The 19,507-nt window shown below is 41.1% G+C and overlaps 1 protein-coding gene across 1 annotated transcript in view; it reads right to left on the bottom strand.

The window, feature by feature from the left end:
- The window catches only part of DYM (dymeclin), a 211,303-nt gene that overhangs the window by 32,167 nt on the left and 159,629 nt on the right, over window positions 1–19,507 (bottom strand). Inside the window, exon 15 of the mRNA XM_085322185.1 lies at window positions 5,161–5,343. Within this exon, the coding sequence (XP_085178311.1) occupies window positions 5,161–5,343 (183 nt within the window). The remainder of the gene's footprint in view (window positions 1–5,160; window positions 5,344–19,507) is intronic.

Genomic DNA, 19,507 nt, shown 5'->3' with positions numbered 1-19,507 from the left:
GCGACACTCTGAAGTAAAGAAACATTCATTTGTATTTACCACAGCATCCACCGAGCAGCAGAGCTATCAAGGACAAGATGTTTTCTCCACTTGGATCCTTTCGGTGTAAACTGAAGTGCTTGGGAGTCCCAACCCATGCACAGTGCCGTACCGCTGCCTAACTGGCACTACAGCTCTTAACTCTCTCTTGTCGCTAAAAATAACAGTACAATTCACTGCTGTCTCTTCTGCCCACAATTTTCAAGGCTAACTCTGCAGAAAGAGAAGAATAACTTGGCAGCAAATGAAAAAGTTTGGATTCCTTTGTCTGTCTTTCTTCTTTGTAAAGCGATGAAAAGAGAAAGACGCTTACATATTTTGACGTACGCTATTTTACATTTCCAGCCTTGTCCACCACCGATAGAGTAACATGCTGTATTCAGTGAAAGGAGGGGGAAGGAGGAAAAAAAAAAAGAGAGAGAGAGAAAACAAACCTCTTGTCATAAAGTACTACAGGATTAGCACTTCATCTAAGCAGATTCCTTAGGAAACCATAAATCACAGCAAGGATCGGTGGCCAGCAGTCACACCCACTGTCTCTGAGCAAAAGCGAGGCAAAGACGACCCTCGCTGGAGCTTCAGAGGGAAAGAAACTGCTCCGGGTGGGTCAATAACAAGAGAAATGCAAATTGTCAGCAAACTGAAAGTACYTGGGGGGTGGGGGAAACCATAGGTTCATCTCAAAACAAGAATATGTTCAAAGACCTGTCAAACTTTCAAGCTCCTCCACGGCCATGCTCCCATTTTCAAGCAGTATCTTTTCAGAAGGGAGTTGGTAGAGTTTGGGGGTGGGTGGGGAAATCACTAAAAGGGCTTAAGCCAGGCTCTAGCAATTAGTAGGATCAAGGCTCTTCTATCAGCATTTTAAAGAAAGTCAGGAAAGATTAGTTATAATGTTCACTGCAAGTCCTGCAGGGCTCGAAACAAAAGTTGCTATAGTAGAGCCAAGCCAGCTCCACTGATCTTAAAATCTAGCAAGGAAATACCTTTGGAGACTTAAATTCCTTGTGGGAAACTGCATCAATCTGATCCTTTAAATCATTAAACTATCGCTTGCAACCTCCTGATTTCTATCAGACTATTTTGCCAACAAAATTCCAGCAGCTCCTCGCTAAGCCTCTTTAACGACACTGTATCTACCACTAGCTCCTAGAGGTCTTAGGAAATATGAAAGTAATGAAAGCCAATGAGTTCTCATCATGGTCACGAAACACGTTCATCTCTAGTAATTACCAGCGAGGAGTTTCTGCCAAATTCCTGACTCATCTGAGATTGGTGACCAAATTACAGACCACCTCTGAAACAGAGGCATATAGATAGTTTACAGCTGAGACATTTCTGCAGTAGATCAGCACAGGAAYGATAGCGTTCCTTTTTGTTCATCATGCAGGGGAAGCACATCCCATTTAGCTAAACAAGATGCCCAGTATCCTATTAAGATGACTTTCTAAAATGAAAAGTAAATTAATAGGAAACAGAAGGCATTTTGATTTCAGTTTCTTCTGCACAGCATTAACTGCACCCATATGTTCTCAATCAGCTGGCGATGGTGATTTTTAGCTTATTTATAAAAACCTAGAGGCAGATGAAAAAAGTAGTTTTCAGTGGAAGTAATATTCTAGCTAGTGATGACCTGTAAACATTCATCAGTTTTTCCTCTACTATGAAGCGCACAGAGGTTACGTGTAATCTCCAATATTACCTCTGTAAAGCTGCCTGAACAGTGGAAACCCTGACAGTGCTTCACTATTATTAACATGAGAAAGGCTTTTATTAAACCCACCTGCGAATCTTCCTCGCCACATTTTACACCAGTCATGTCCTATATGCCACAAGCATGAAGAACAGGTTATTCCCCTTCCCTTTACAGGGGTCTTTTATTGGAAGAATAGCACACCGCTCTTAGTCTTCCTTCGTTTGGCTAATCAGCACTGGTTCTATTCTTTTCCTTAGAGGTCACGTTTTCTATGGCTCTTGATTCTCCCCAGAATTTCTGCTGTTGGCCCACATCTTTCTGCATGGTGCCTAAAACCAGACAGAGTAAGCTGGCCACCACATCACTAGCAGGAGTAGGCTGRAAGGACACCTCTAGACTATGCTTCTTTTCTGTACCCACGTGGGATCACGGCAGATGCATCTTTCCATTTGCACAGTTAACTACTAGTTACTATTTTCTCCCTACATTTTTCAACCAATTTTACATCCACCTTTTAGTATTTTTACTTCTTCTATGCTTCCCTATTTGGTTTATGAGAACACTGTATGCAACAGAGTTAAAAAAATATTACTGAAGTCAAGATATGTCATATCTACTTTATACATTCCTGACAAAGCAACTGGCAAGTTTTTTTATGTTGCAGAATCATTACAGATTGCACAAATCTTCCATTTCAGTCAGCTATCTCCAAAAGAGAACATTAACATACTATATGGCAGCATTTCTATATGAAATACAAATCTGAACTACAGTTCAGGGTAAGAAATTTTTATGCCCAGTGTTAAGAAGGTTTTTGCTGAAGGCTTCCCACCTCCAAGGCTTGATTCTGCCAGAGCACTAGAAGGGGGCACAGTAGAGCACAGAGAGATGCACAATGTTTCTGCAGCTAGGGATGCCTAGCAGCATCTGATGATGAAATCATGCTCACATTTCTACTCAAGGGTGGAGGCAATCCAAATGCTCTTTAGCTGTGCAGCGACCAGAAAAAGTAACAAGGGATGAGATCCACATGCACCACAACCAAGCACAGGTGCTTTGGGGCTTCAGAAAGGTGGCTTCTCCTCTCCCCTTCCCACCCATTACCCAAGGCAGCAACCATTTACACCTACTAGCTGCAAGCTTTGGGATCATCCCTGGGCAAGAGAGGCAACTTCACAGCTTTACATTGACTGCAATGACCTGAAACCCAACAGAGCTCCCTGATGCATGGGAAACTGGCTAATCCATTCCCTTTTGAGCAGCCAGCCTTGGTCAGACCAAAAGCCTGGTTAGCTTCCTATTCCATCGCTGACCATAGGCTGGGGTGAATGTTTAAAGAAGAATGTAAGAAGAGGTCAAGAATAGCAAGATCTTCTCCAGGAGTAAGTATAACCTTGCAGCTTCCACCAACATACAATTTAGGAACTTCTTGAGCCAGAGAGCATAGGCACATTTTTGCACTTCAGTCTTTAAAAGACTTTATTTTTTTTTTCCTCTATGAGTTGCTGACCCCTCCTGGAGCACACTTACGCTTTAGACGTTCACAGTATCGTGGGTGGCCAYGAGGGTGGAACTTGCATGCCATCATTGTAGAGAAAAGTTTGAGCAAAGTTTGGAAAACAGGAACTCTTTTTGGTTCTTTTCAGACATTTACTGCTCGCGTGGTCCTAGACAAGTTCCCCTCCACCCCATGCAGAGCAAGGCTAACATGATTTGTCACTCTTTCGGGTGGTAGGAAGACCAGGTAAAATGCTATGGCTTTACCACATACAAGAAAATGGCTGGCTCTGTACAGGATGGTGGTAGTGCTGATAGCACATAAGAACTAGGGGACGTGACAAGGTAGAAGAGGAATCAGCTGAATCTCATCTTTTATTCAGCTCTGCAAGCCTGACAGCTCTCACCACTTGCCAGCTGGTGACAGGTACATTTTTAAGATATTTTTTTTTTGACATCCTCACTTCTCAAACAAAGGAGCTATTTAAAAATTCAAAATGCTCCCTTAGAAAGCTTTAAATAGTTTCAGAATGTAACTGGCATTATGCTGTAACCCAATATTAAGCAGCTTTGGGGAGGAACTGTTTAAATTGTCAAGGAAAACCTCCATTTAACTGTTACAAAGAAAAGGACATATTGCCTTCTGTGGGAGGCGTGGGACTGTCAGGCAGAAGTACCTGGCCACCACCAGTTTTCCTCATTTTGGCCAAGGAAAGTTGAAAAGTTCCCCGTCTCAGACAGGAATGAAGAACATTGTCATCTTGACTGCAGCATGTTCCCTCTTTACACAACTTGAAGATAACTCGTCCCAGTCATCCAGGCAGTGTCGTACTGCCTGTGCTCTGCAGCTGCCAAAAGTTTGAGAGCTTTGAGCTGGAATCCTCTTTGCTTCAAGCTCTTGCAGGACCAGAAAAGATGAAGTGAGAACAGAAGAGGAAGGGATAGGGATGAAGAGGATTGCAGTCAAACATTTTTGTGAGGAGTACAAATTATTTCCTTTTATGGAGCATCAGAAATCTGTCAATCTTCTGTAATATTTTTACATGAAAGCCCATAAAAACAGAGAACCTCTGCAGATTTGTATTCGCGTGGAAGAGATRAACTATTCACTGCAGCAAGATATTTAGCACCCTGTTCAGCTTGCACTTCCAATATCTTGCATCCAGTGGTCAAGACACGACCTCAAGGGTTGCTCAGCTCTGCAAATACTGACTAGAGGACTGAGAAATATTTGTTGCACTTAAGATCTCTTATTTTCTGAGTTTCTTAAAATGAATATTAAAGCCAGTATTAGATGGAGCAGAAATTACTTAGTAACTGTTTTCAAAAGTCACGCTCCAATATGCTGTTGGTTGAGAGCCACATGGATCGCAGGTTCTGACCCACAGTTATTTCCTTTTGTTTTCTGCTAAAATGTTTACCTACCAAAGGGATTGCAGACTGCTGTAGACAGATACTTTGGAGGTGAAAGTAACTTAAAATTCAGATACAACCCAGAGAATGAGGCAGTTGCATGCCTGCTCTTAGCTGTTTAAGCAAATCCCCTATAATTGTTCAYAGTCTGGTGAAAGGAGTAAGAAAAAAGATTACTTGATGACGATGCCCTGCTTCTTCTGTCCAGAGAGGGAAGCTTTCACAAAGAGACGTTAAGAGAAGCTGACACCGTCCTTCCTTAGGGGCATGAAAGTTTTGACACAGGGCGGGAACTCCTTACCAAAATCCTTACCTCGAACAAGTCCCGGGTCTGCTCAGTAAAGATGTTGCCCAGATTAAGTCACAGATGGCCCAGAAAACAGGAGAGGGAAACTCAACATTTTAATAAATTCTAAAAGAAAATGCTAAGAGCTGATGAACATCTTCCACCTCTTGAAAGGATAAAGTGATCAAATAACAAAGTGTAAGCACCCTTTAAATAACGTATTACTTACCAGATCTATGTTTTGCATTATGTCCTGGAAGGAAGGGTGAGTTCGAAATTGCTCAAACAGATCCCGCTTGTAAAGCAGCGCGTACACCAAGTTGGGGTTATGGTGTAGGGAATTTGTCAAGCAGGAGTTGATGATCTCCAGCATCATTCGGATCACTTCCTCGATGACGTTCAGGTCCTGTGCCTTTAAGAAAGGAATAAAAGGTTAGCGTGCCCTTTTCTGTTGTAAAATATATTAGGTAATAAAGACGGTGCACAGGTAATTATTACTAATGGAGCTATTAGCTGGCTAATGTCTCAGTGGTGAACAAATCTGGCATTCCTGAATGTCTGGGAGGAGTTGTGTTTGCTCCTGTACCAACCAGACTTGAAACCAGAATGCAATGCATCCATTTACCTCTTAGCTTGATTCTCTCAACAGGAGCCATCTTGTCCAAAAGAGCATTAACATACTGTAGGCAGCCAAATTCACTAAAGGTTATGGGAATTTAGTCTTTTCAGCCCTTCCCATGCTAAGTAAAAGCAGTTCAGCCTATGTTTAATTTACCACATTTTCAGCTTGGCCCTTTCGGAGGGCCTCGATAGAGGTCCTCCCCTAGGCACAGGAAAAAAAGTTAGATCTACTTTGTTCATATTGCTAGATACCTCAGACGTGCCAAATGCTGGATTGTGAGAACAAGAAGAATCCTACCAAAAGCTTTTCAGGTTAGTATGAACTGAAAGCAGTGGTGCTTACTTTTGCCTACAAAGCAGTTCTGCATTCTCGTAGGGCACTTAAGTACTTCGTGACAAGGCTCATGCCTGCAACACAATTTTGTTGGCCTGTCATCCAGTCCATACATAGTGGAGTCTGAAACGTCTAACCAACAAAATCSTTTTCTGCCATTTTGCTCTCGCTCGGCGCAGGCAGGTGATGCCAGTCCTGCTCACAGTGCTGCCGAAATGCAGCAGTGCTGTCACCCTCCTGGTTACCCCGACAGCCTGTCTTCSGCGTGCACGCTGGAGACGGGAGTGATGAAAGCCTCCTGATGTGCTCGCTTCAAGAAGAATATTCTGCAAGCACATCTTATTCTTCAGCGACGATGTCTGACTGACTGTGGAGGTTCGGGATTTTTTTCTGAATGTGAGGATCTCCTCCTCTTTTTAATTTTTTTTTTATTTTTCTTAAATGACCACCTCAACCATCTGAATTACCTTTGCAGTGCAGCTAACAGTGTTGGCAGAAACCCTTGCAAAACGGATCGCTGCAGCTGCTTAATCTGCTGATGGCAGAAGGCGCAATCCTTACATTCAAAATGCAAGTGGATCCTCTACCTGGATCCTCCCAGTTGGCATGGCACGAAATAACATGCCAGCTAGACACAGTGAAATGCGAACAATACAAAAATACAAGACAAAATACAAGACAAAACTGGAAATAATTGCTTCATCTGGAATMTAAGGAAAAATTCACACCTGGCTAATGCATTTGCAGAGTGATACTGGCCTATCAACTTGGATTGATTTTCAAATGTGGCATAATAAGGTGGCTTTTAAAAGGTCTTCAGCTACTTAGGCACCATGTAAGCATTTGAAAAGAGATGCGCTTCCTGTTCTCTACAACTTTATTCTGGGAAGGTAACTACCACAACTGCAAGGAACCAGTGAAGTGCCATCCACATGGGCTAAGCAGGCGACGCAGGAGGGCAAAGGCAATCACCAAACCGGCAGCTCCTCCGGCATCCCAAACAGCCGACAGAGTGCAAGGACGGGGTCTGCCAACCTCCAGGCAAAAGCAGTTCTTCTACCCTAAAGCCTGCTCAGAAACACTGGGAACCCAACTCAGATGAGATCGGCCCAGTTACCAGAAACACAGTGACCCACACGATGGCTTTTCAAATATTAATTGCTTTTTAATAAAGTACGTTTGCCTTACGATAGGGGAATACAGCTAGTTCAGGCAGAGCACCTTGCTAACCATATTAGCATCTGTAAACACATTCTTTCAAGGGGAGTCAGACCCTGCTATCGGTCACCTTCAAACAGTTCAAACTTAACTAGAGGCTATTTTTCAGAAAATAAAGTTAGTTTATAACCTGGTGGCCAGAACAAACCACCTGGTTTTGCCTTCCAGCGGCAGCTCCTGGTGAAGAGTCTGGAATCCCAGTGAAGAAACTAGGTGGCTACGCTGCAGATTTTCAYCTGCAGCTGAGTACGCTAAAAACAGCGTTTATATGAAGAATGAACTCTATAAAAGCAAGCGATGTGGGAATCCCGGCATTGCGTGCATATAATCTGGAGAGCTGTATGCGCCTATAGTCAGCGATTGAAAGCATTTGTAAAAGCTTAAAAAAACTTTTCAAAACAGGAACAAACAAACGGAAAGCCAAGGACAAGGTTTGGATGGGCCAACGGAGAAATGCCGTAAGTGCTGATAAACCGCCGCGCGCTTTGGTTGCTCTATGTCACCAGTATCCAGCTACGGCACCTCCGCATCGAGGCACGGCGTCAAGGCAGATGTAAGTAAGGTTACAAAAACATTCACAGCTAAGGCAAAGGGGTTTATCACCCTGTGTAATAACTTCCAGACCGGCTGAACGCAGTTGCAACCCAGAGCACGTACGACCAAGACGGCAACACCAACCATGGCAGCGTTGTAAAAATATTTTCTGGACCGGATTGGCTCTGGAAGGGGATGGGAGGGTGGCAAGACATTGATTTTAGGGGACAGGTAGAACTAAACAGTACTTTCAGATGAGATTTTAGCCAGAAGCAACGACATTTTCCTCTTGCCTAAGACTGATGAGCTCCACATGCTTTGCCCCTTTTAATTTGTTACAATATTCCTTTACAAAATATTGCCCATATAATGCCAATCCTGATGAACACCATTCAAGGTCAGGCAGAGCACTAACATTACTGTAGGTAACCGTACATGCCTCACGTTTCCTCGTCAGGATAGGAATTAAATGTGCTAAGTGTTTGAAAATATTTTCATTTTTAAACAGAAAGAGCCGGGCAAAGGGCCAGATGCCTGGTGACGTTCTGGTCACCCAAGGACCAAACCAGGCAASGACACATGCAGAAGACCCAGGTATCATCCAGGGGAGTCTGTGCCCCTTTTGTCAAAAGGGAAAGGGGCAGACAAGTGGCAACACCACAGAAAAGAGAAYGAAAAGAAGCTGAGCGGCTGCGGAGGAAAACATGGAAAGCGCAGAAATGGGAACGTTCGCCATAGGAAAATAATTCAAGTTTGATAAATGCAAACACGTGATTTGGAGGTGCAAAAGCATAGGCAAACCGGGGGCAGAGCTGCATGCGCTGGTCTCCGGCCTTCACGAAGTCCGGCTGGTTGTTTTTTCTTTCTTTTTTAAACTGAAATATAATTAATAATTAGCACGACACCCTGCTGGGCACAGCATTTCAGAGCCTCCAATAACGACGTGCTGCTAAAAGACCACAACGCACCGCTGTGCAAAACCAGGTCGGAGCATGCGGCACCAGGGGGGTAAAGCAGCCTGAACCCCGGGACGCAGCTGGGGGCTGCCGCTGGCGCCTCTCCCCCAAGGGCAGGGGATCGCTCCCCGCCGGGGGGGCTGCAAGAACTCAGCGTCACTGAAAACCCACCCAATTCATGGTACCCTTCGGTTCTCACCACTTCAACGTCGTGAGCGCTCGTCCTCTTAATTTGACGTTAAATTCATTTTAATTTTTATAACAACGGAGAGCTGGTTTTAAAAGCYGTATCATGAATGAATGCAAATCTCCAGTCTCTAAACAGTAACAATTCCCAAGAGAATAAAAGGCTTCTCCAAGCGCGTTCTGCGGTTTTGACCGTTTACCCAGGAAGGCGGAAAAGCTCCGTTGCAGCTCTCGGAGGAAGCGGTCACGGCGTCTCGCAGGGTGCCGCTCTGCGACAGAACRCGACCACATGGGTAAAAATTTTACATAAAACCAAGGTGAGAGCGCAAGCTGCAGAGGCAGCCTTAATTAYGGCCTTTCCTAAGTTCTGAGCACTCATCTGTGACACCTCCCGGCAATTCTTCACGTGCCAAAATTCACTGAGATTTGTTTCCTCTCCYAAAATAAGGATTTGTAAACATATTMTATAAAAACRCATAATCACAATCAACTGCTTTGTCCGTGAAATAGAGACAGCTTGAAAGGCAGTTCTGTGAACRTTGGAAAGCACAAGGATACCCATAGCATGTACTTAACGCACCTCAGAAAGACCCAGCCAGCCGAATTAACCCCAAACACAGAGCCATCTCCATTCTCCTTTTCACGAGGGATGAGTAAGGAGGAAAGATGGGGTAAACTGCTGCTCCAGATCCACCAGCTGCATCCCCAGAAAGTCCAGAGGAAYGGACAGCCTCACTTAATTTTCCACAATCTTTTTTTCAGCTAGTTGCACAGATACTAAGGACTACTTGTATTTTTGGATGTTCAGTGGTTCCCTCTTCCAYGCCTGCTTGTAAAGCAGCTCTTATAAACTCCCGTGTAATGCAGTATTTACTGCRGAACAGACAAGTTGGCACTCCAGGGAATTTCACCTTGATAACATAATTTAACAGCATCCAAACTTACAATTATGTAAACTTCCCTTTCCCCTTTAGAGGGGAATTTCTACAGTTAAATAGTTTCAAATAATTTACTTTATTTTTAGTTACTTTAAGAGAAGCATATGCATCTTGTTTGTATTAGCTTTGGGGAGCTTCCAAGAGAGCTGTCTGAATTTCCTGCATTTTCAGCAGAAAATAAAACCTTCAACAAAATAAACTTGCTTTGCCAACGGGGTGGAAAAACAGAGGGTGGGGGGAAAGAAGGAAACGCACAAGAAAGCTGTTCTTATACTTAATGCGCAAATGAACTTCAAAGCCAATCATTTGGTGACAGAAATCTTATCGCTGTACAGCTATTTTACTGGCATACATGCAGCATAATACACTCTGGCTGTCGTATGTCCAACTCWGTTAACTTTTGGCCATGATGTTAAATTGTGGGGAAGTAGGTATTAAGTGAAAAATTGCAGGGCTTACATTGACTATAACCTCAGAACTAACCCAGTCATCTCTGATTACTGCTTAGGACCGAAAGTAGAGCTGTCACATTGGGGCAAAGTTTGTTGCTAGACATTTTGTTAAATAAACCTACCGTCATGACACCCACTGCCATTKCCTTCCTGAAGAACTGAGCAAGTAGACAGCACTCTCAGGATCTTCTCACACCAGCCCTACCTGGTAATTGAACGTTCCCCAAGAGAAACGCGTGATTTTATCCTGAATCACAGTGAAAAACTCCTCCTTTGCAACAAGGCTGCACTAGAGGCAGTATCACAGAGTCACGGAGGGGCTGAGGYTGGAAGGGACCTCTGGGGACCATCTAGTCCAACCCCCCTGCTCAAGCAGGTTCATCTAAGCAGGTTGCCCAGTACCCTGTCCAGATGGCTTTGAGTATCTCCAAGGATGGAGAGCCCTCAGCCTCTCTGGGCAGTGGCGGTGCATCCTCTGCCAGYGGAAACAGCCTGGGAGCACTCTGGTCCAAGGAAAACAAGCAGCACAGCACCTGCTCAGGCAACAAGCCCAACTACTTTCACACTCTGAGGACCTGTTTGCCACAGAGTTTGACTTCAATAGCCCCTGACAAAGAAAAGAGAAGAGCTGTTTATGAGGATGTGTACATTTGAGTGAAAGTACAATTCTACGAACATAGTCAAATGCTTTTACCTTTACTTCTCAGGTAACTTTACTGTACCATGTTTACTATGTGGCCAATCTAAAAAGTTAATCCACAAGGAAAGAATGACCAGTCGTTCAGATCCCACAGGATGACCAAGGTGCCTATGTGCAGGACAGAGATTCAGACTTTGGCATTTTTCTGAGATGCAGATTTGGTACCATGGCTGCAGAAGGTGCTCAATTCCAGAGAACAGGATTTCAGATAGTTCCGCCACTTCTGCATTTCATCCAGCTCAGAGCTCTGTTTTTTCCAACTCTGTTCTTGGGAGCCTCTTCCCTTGTCCTGTACCATAAATTTAGGCATCTAATTCACGTATGGAATTCCACTTTGGAAGGGAAATGGGTGACAAGTCTCTTCCCCCAATAATTTCCAAAAGCAGCAAAATGACAAATCAAACATAAACATCAAACAAAGCATAAATGATTTTCATCCCTGTGGGCTTAGGAAAAGTAAATGACTAGGGAAGGCATTTACCCAAGGTCAAGCTTAAGAGGCTGGTCTAAGCACATCAGAAGTTCCCGCGTGAGGGGACCCACCACAACGCTCAGAAAACCCGACAGGCACCAGCTATGGACTCAGCGCTAGGCAGACTATTCAAGAACACGGTATTTCCAAGCCACAAGCAACTTTACAACAAAAAGCAAGCACTATGTAGTAGAACTAGACTAGTCATCTTACAGGGTATCACAAAACCTGGGAGGCAACTGTTGCTAGGGAAAATATTAATGATAATATTCGTCCTCAGAAAGTTGAAGCTGAAACTTTGTGAATCTGTATTTTTCTCAAATCATGCGTGAAATATTAATGAAGGTTTCTTGATGCCGACAGGAGACTCTCTACAGACTCACTATTTCTCATTGAAATTAAGCAGTATTCCCTAGAGGTATGTGAAGTGTTTTTTTTTTTCTTTTTTTTTTTTTTTTTAGTTTGACTGGTTTAACAGGAAAGGAAAAGTTCCACATTCAACCTTAACTCTACCATATAAAGATAAATAGATCATTACGATATAGTTTTTAATTAACAGAACCTGTCTACCTATACTAGACTTCGAGAACTTTAGAGATGCTACTCAAGCAAAAACATTTCTGATTCAAGCACAACACATGTAACTTAGCTGTAAAATGTCACCAGCAAAATTGTTAAGAGGTGTTATGTAATAGTTACTGGTACATGAACTGAAACTTCTACCTTTCCTAATTCATTTTTTAAAATTACATAGCAGGTCTTACATAACTTTCACAGAGGGCTTCACATTTTTTGCATTGAATATGTAAGCGCTACTTAAAGAAATCTCTTAAGCAAATGAGTCTCCAAACAGGAATACCTGACATCTTTTGAAGGCAGCTACAGCTGATAACAAAACTTCAGATGTTTGTGTTTAGTATGTATTAGAAGTCCAGATTTAAGAGCCATTATCATATCAATCCTTATTATATCATACCCATTTACAGAGGATTGTCATTCTTCTTACCCCGTGTGATATCTGAGTATAGGAGCCCATATTTCCATCAGGAAGAAGAAATAAGCCTAGCGTGATTGCTCAAAAATATTATGTTGTGCAAAAAGAAAGCAAAAAGACCATTTAAACCAAACAGCATCAATCAAAGTAACAACAGTACCAAGGGTGGCACTCTCAGGTTCCCCTGAGAAACTAGCTGTCTAAGAAACGAGCTGAGAAAGTATCAAAACCAACCGAATAAATGCCTCTCTCTAACTAAAGCTGTCAGCTGCCCCAAATCAGGATTCAGAAATTCTGTGCTGGTGCCTCACTGGTTATACAAAGCCGTTCAGCATCTTTGCCGTGACGTCCAAAAACTTCACTGGCTTGACCCTGCTTGTGTCCTACTGAAAATACCATTATTATCCATTTGAGCTGTATTGAGGGAAAGGAACATCCTGACTGAGACTATGGAATCCAAGTCCTCAATAATAAACATGGACCGCACCAAAATTTCCATTATTTCTGTACTAATCTAATCAGAGAAATACTTATTTCTTTGCCTATTTTTTCCTGAAATGAGCCACTTGGAGCACACAGAAGTCACTTCTCCTCACCCCTCTCGCAAAGCCTTTCTTCTAAGCTTTTATGCTTCTGCCCTTAGGGCAAAAACTGCTTTTGCAATTTCTGTGTGAGGTACAAGAAAGCGAGGAGGAGTTCGTCGAGCAGACATTTCAAGTCATTACAAATTGGGAAAATGTCAAAAAAGAAAAAAAACTAAACCCAAGCAAAGCGGTGTTACTGCAGAGGCCGTCTAGCACTCCCCTGATGAGCTGTCAGTGCAAGAACACTGATTTGCTCAAACACGAAAAAGTTCCTGCAAAGGTAAACTAAGTGGAATAAGACATTAATAGAAAGTCACCATGAAATACAAGGAAGAAAACTGGAAAGGCTTGGTCTCGCATTTTTTTTCACAAGCATTTAAAAAAAACTGTAATACAGTATGCAGGAGAAAGCAATTATTTGCTCTTGAGCTTTGTTCCTGAGGATTAATTTGGTAAATTATTAGGTAACTGGTGGCATAAAACCCCCCACAGGTGCCGTCTCACCAGTCTCTCTCTTTTCTTCTTCCCCACTACAAAGCTGCAAGGGATAAAATGAAGTGCTAGAAATCAATGAAGTGACATTACCCGGTGATAAACAACCTCCGGACAATATTGGACGTGATTAAAAACAAACAAACGAGTAAGGTTGTTTTGGCCGGCTGCTACTCACGCAGAAGGGAAAAGCRTGTACGCAGGCAACTCTTGATGCACTCCTTAAATACCAGCTGTGCAGGATAAGAGCTTCAGGCTTCAGACARTAAGACACTTGATAGGGATGATGATACAAGATTCCCAAACTGTTAAGAGCAGGAATATGCTACTTCACAGCCATTATTTTACACGTTTTAATTCTTCTGATAACCTAGCGCATGACAGCATGGTTAGAAAACTAACTCAGACACGCAACTCTCTCTGAGACCAGATGGCATACATRCTACACCTATCTGAATTCTTTAAAGGCTATTAAATATTTTGAAAATTCAGGAGGATAGACAAACAAGGATGTCAGAAAGCTATCATAGTCAAACGAAAAATGGGATTATTGGTCTTCTGAAGTCACTTACATCTAAAAGACCCCTAAGAAAACCCTTTCGAAAGGTGTAATGATGTGTTTTTATTTGTTTTCTCTTACCTTACCACCTCTTCAAAACTGATCACTGCTACTAGTACTATCTTTTATTCTACTAAGCCTAGGACTGGTCTGAAAAATCACCAGCACTGAATTTCAAGACCCATTCTCCGAGGTTAAAGAAAAAGCAAATAGGAAGGAGATGAGCAGCAGACTTTTCAGAGCTGGCTGCAGGCAAAGCACATGAATGGAGAAACTTTGAGATTAAATGTTGTCTTTACTACATTCCAGTTATTTTTAAAGTGCATTCCCCAGGATACTGATAAGGGTCCTGCATCTATTCTGATAAACACTGAAGCTGATGACACTGCTCAACTTCCTGTCTAATGGTTGGGAAGGACACAGCCATAGCATTAAATAATGCCAAAAAATGAAGATTTAACTGAGATTAAAAAAATATAGAGAGATTCTTAAAGTCTCTGTACATAGGTACACAGCCCAAAATGAAAAAAAGAGATATTTATAATCAATCCTTTTATAATAAAGACTTCAATAGATGTTTCACATATTAAAGCAAAACACTCTTCATAGAAAGATGGATAAAAACTGCATTGCTAACTAAATGTAGTAAAATTTCCTGAAACTTTTATGAAGATTCACCTACTTTGGGACTAAGCTTATTTTGCATAGCTGGTTCACAAAGCGTAGCAGTGACACTCGCAGGCAAGGTGTCAGACCACGGCGCTCGAAGAGAAAAGCACTTGTGCATCTCCGTTGTACATCCAGCACGGAGTCRGACAACTCTTCTGTAGCAAAATCCTGTCAGTGCTTATGATTATTTACCTACAAACTAGGCTAAGTTTTCTAATTAATTCTAATTAAGAGTCAAAGGTGAAGTGAGATGGCTAATTTATTGCAAAAWATACTGTTATGTTTTAGGAAAACTTAATAAAACTTCTTCCCAGGGCAAYGTGAAAAGAGCCTTCCTACGGTTTTGATATATCAAAATCTAAAAGATTAGTGTGGGAAYAGGAAAACTTGGAATTATTTGTTCAGGCAACAATTTGCCTTTTTCCTCTGAGTTGAGTAAGCACCTGATTTCTTCTTAAGTGCTGTGGATAAATYGCTAGTAAGGAGCTTAAAGACTTGCCCTTAGGAACTGCAGCATGCATTTACTCTTTCACTTTTAGCAAGAGTGAACACACATAATTATTAAGACTTTATGTTGCAATTAAAAATATATATATAACTTGCAATGTTGCAATTCATCCTTTTTTTTTTTTTTAAGAGAATAGGATGGGTTTTTTTTTGTTATTTGTGAAGAGTTTGAAGGGTTTCTTTAAGACCTCGTGCATGGGTTAAGCAGCACACAATTGCTCAAGCAGAGCAGGCTCTGTACACACCGCACCAACTTCRTATCCCGAAAAATGCAGCAGAATACAGAGTCCTTGAAACAGTCACAGGCTTCAGGAGCAGGCTGCAGCTCACACCATCAGCTACACTGACTGCAGCCAGCCCGTCAACCCCATCCGTCTGCCAGCAGCACAGSAGGTAATAACAGAGCAGGATTAAGTAAAGGTAGCAGACCACAACCTTTTTCTTTAGGAAGGCTTTAAAAGACAGTTCCCTGAAATGGGATATTTGGTATTTTACTGGCAGAAATCTAGTGCAGAGAATGACCAAAACACTTATTTATTTCCTCTGTTAAAAAGTAAGATGATATTATGTTGGCTTTTACATAAATCTCAAGGAAAAAAAAAGAGAGAGAGAATTTATGTGTTAATGTAAACCCCTCTCTTGCTTTTCTTTAAAACTAAAGTTGTAGGTTAAACCCTCAAAAGCCAGACACCATCTTAAAGATTGAAAACATCCCCCTATTCTAATGGGCGTATGTGTTTTAAGATACAATTTAATTAYAAGTTCACATAAATGACTATGTGATGACAGTTAACTGTCATGTCTTCATCTCATTCATAACATGTTAACAGGTGTTACTTTTTGTCCAATTTTGGGGTTATTGATCCTGGAGCTAATTAACTCTGCAAAAGAATTCATATTTACAAAACCTGCTACGAAAGCAATGTCTTCCTCTACCTCTTTTAGCTCCTAAACCACAAAGAAAGGAGAAACCTAAAAGAAATCACTAATTACATGAAAGGGAAATAGAAGTTTCTCTTTCCAATTATGTCTGTGAAAAACCTTAGGGTGACTTTACGRAATTCAACACATGTGAAAAATAGAGACTCTTCCTAAAGTTCTCCTCCTGCACACTCCAAATTTTGACAGGTTTCCCCCCAAAGCTGGTCCACAAAGGACAAGAATCCATYGCTTTCCATAGGGATCAATAAAATAAAAATTATCTATTCTCCATTTCTTTAATACTTCTCTTCAGGCTAGGTGATTTGATCATCCACTAGAGGAAATTTAAGTGTCTTATTTTCCTTCGTGTGATGTTCTCCATGAGCAGCAGGAGAGGAACCAGCCCTTGCAGGGTATTTTGGGCTTTGAATTCCTGCCCGTTTCAATTATTCTGCTTAGTGAAACCTTTTTATTCCTCACTTCATTGACAGACAGTCTTTCAAACTTATTTGACTCATCTTTTTAAAGACTTCTACTTTCCTCCATCCCATCAGCGGGTCCCTCGGCCACCCACACTCCCAATTAACAGCAGTTAGCTTGCCTGATAGCGTAGGTGGACATCCATTAACGATGGACATTAGTGCAAGAACTGCCCTCGATGAGACACTGAAGTATGCTGTTCAGAGGGCTAATATCTCCAAGATAACAAATTGTAAGTCGAGGTGCCTGCGCTTCTGTAAACCGGACACAGCTGGAATACACGTAGCTCTGCACAGGTCAAAAACGGTCACTTTTTCCACTTTGGTCTGTTCCAGATCAGACAGATTTGAGCAGGAATTTGACAGGTGAATGCTTTTATACTGATTCATCCACAGCCTGAAGCACGCTACCTTCCTCATATTCTTCTTTTTAAAGTCACTAACTCTTGTTTTACCTGCAGTTCTCTCATTTTCCTCCTCTAGCTGTCTTTTTAAAGATAGATTTCTCAAATTCCAAGTGATTGATCCCTGAAGAGGTCTGTAATGCTATTTTTTCATACCTATATAGTGCCTTTTGATATAAATGGGTTTTTTTTTAAGACAACATCTGAATGAAAGATTTCCAAAACCTCACTGCTTAGTCCTTGCTGTAAAATATGAAGAGAAGTAGTCTGAAATAAAAGGCAACACAGCAAAACTTCTAATGTTTCACAAAYAGCTCGTGCAGGAAAAGTAACAGGAAAACTAAATATTTGGTATCAAGCACAGCCTAAAATGGGTTGAACACATTTTCTTCCGTGTCCATTTCCTTTTCTTTACATGGCTCTACGTTTAAAGAAAAGACCTACTGAGATGTTTATAACATATGGTAACATACTTCTGGTTCTCAAGTGTTACAATTCTCCATCGAAGCCTTGCTTTAGGAACACTAAAAAGTTGCTTTACCACCTCGTCAAAATACACAGAAAAGTACAAAAATAAATCTCACTCTTTTCACAAATGCTCCATGCTGGAGAGCTATTGTATTGAATTTTTTGTGTTTGTCTGGAGGTTTGACAAACGCCAACCACATGCAATTAGGAACTTTTCCCGAAAAGTTAACTGAACAACCCACCCACAGGAAGGAAGAGGATGCACACACATGCAAAGCCTGCTAAGGACAAACCCAACAAGGAAAGACGCTCTTGAAGATCAATCCTGTCACTTTTTTCATCCAGACACTTCAAAATTCTCCATTAATCAAACGTTGTTGGCTTACAAGGTAACAATAAATAGTATTTATGGAGAGGACTCTTGATGGTGATATGCTCTGTCTACAGTTTATGCTGAACCACACTTCAGGTTCTTCCAAAATCAATACCTTGCATCAATTTTCTCAAATGCAAGACAAGCAGACGCACAGTATTAAATCAATGCACAAAATTCCATCATTACATCTGGGGACAAGTCTCATTCATTTTAAAGCAAACTCTCACAACTTGTTTACTTGTAATCACCTTCCCTTTCTAACTCCTATCAGAAGTCTTATCCAAAACACTTCTTCTGTGTATAAAGATGCAAACAAGTGCCAATTATACCCTATTCAGCAAATTATTGATAACACGTCCTATAACTATGTAACTATTAGAAAAGGAAAATAAGAAAATAAAATAAAATAAACCYTTGAAGTTAACATTTAGTTTTCTTCAGCTGTGCAGAATGACCAAAATAATTGGCTTTTTACAAGACGTTAGTAGCCGTTTGTATTGTGCAGGGATGGCACATTCTCATGTACTGATCTCCCTGTTAATGTCAGAGGTTTTTTCCACTTCTAGAAATTTATTTCCATGCATTGTTAATTTAAAGAATCAAAATTTTTAAAGCAAATTGCCCTAAAATCATCTGCTGCAACATTGAATATTCTAAAATAAACTGCAGATAGTAAACGTGGTACTTTCCCAAGCAAAGAGGATTTATAAGAGAAATAARGTTTAATACAATTTGTACAATGTAACACACAAGACAGGAGACCAACGAGACTTTTGTGGAACTTCTGTACGGTAAATGAAGAACATTTTTGTGGATTTGCAAACTACAACATATTTGTCCAAAAATCCTTTGACCACAAGCATATTAGCATAGAGACAACAACTCAAAGACCAACTGCAAAAATCATTAGTCCTCCATACTAATATTCAAGAGTTTAAACAGACCGAACTCCACCAGTATCTTTGCTGCAGAATTTTAGGATAGTTTGTTCTTTCTGTTCAAGGATAATTTATGCAGACTCTTCTCAGGAAAGTTCCCAACTGATTTCAAGGGAAGAACTGATTAAAAATTCAGACAGAACTGAAAAATTTTGCTATTACTAAATAAAAGCGCTTGCTTTAGATTTGGGTTAGATTGGTTATTTGAGTCTATTCTGAAAATGCCATCTTTTGATAATATAAAAATAGGGGGATTAGGTAGGAGTAATATTCTGTGAACTAAAATATAATTCATCTGGAGGTGGGAATGACTAATACTTAGCAAATGTATTTATAGGCCTCTGGCTCAATACTGGAGTGGAGATAGACATACCCAAGAATAACCTGATACTGAAAATACCACTTCTGCTCAAAGTCATCAACTCAGGGTAATCAGAAAGATGGGAAGTTAGCACAAAACAAGGCAACCTTCTTATTGAGTGCAACCTAAATTGCCAGAATCCACACACCTTAAGAAAACCATTACAAACATCACCATACACCACCTCCCAACAAAAAACATCCTAAAAAAGCATTTTCTTTATAATTGTATTTGAAGAAGTTTGTTAAAGTAGCCAACAAAAGGATCTAAAAATGTGGAAAAATGTGGAACCTCTAAGTCAGCCTGCTAACTGTGCATGGCTAATACAATCAAAAAACCCCATMCCTAATTTCTTAGTTACATACAAAAATGGAAGAAAAGGTACAGAAAAGWAAGATTGAAATGCTTTTTTA

The sequence above is a fragment of the Rhea americana genome, unplaced genomic scaffold (assembly GCF_003343005.1).
Source record: "Rhea americana isolate MKP2758 unplaced genomic scaffold, rheAme1 scaffold_75, whole genome shotgun sequence".
NCBI lineage: Eukaryota > Metazoa > Chordata > Aves > Rheiformes > Rheidae > Rhea > Rhea americana.
The sequence above is the reverse complement of the archived record's forward strand: the minus strand, read 5'-3'. Positions and strand labels throughout refer to the sequence as shown.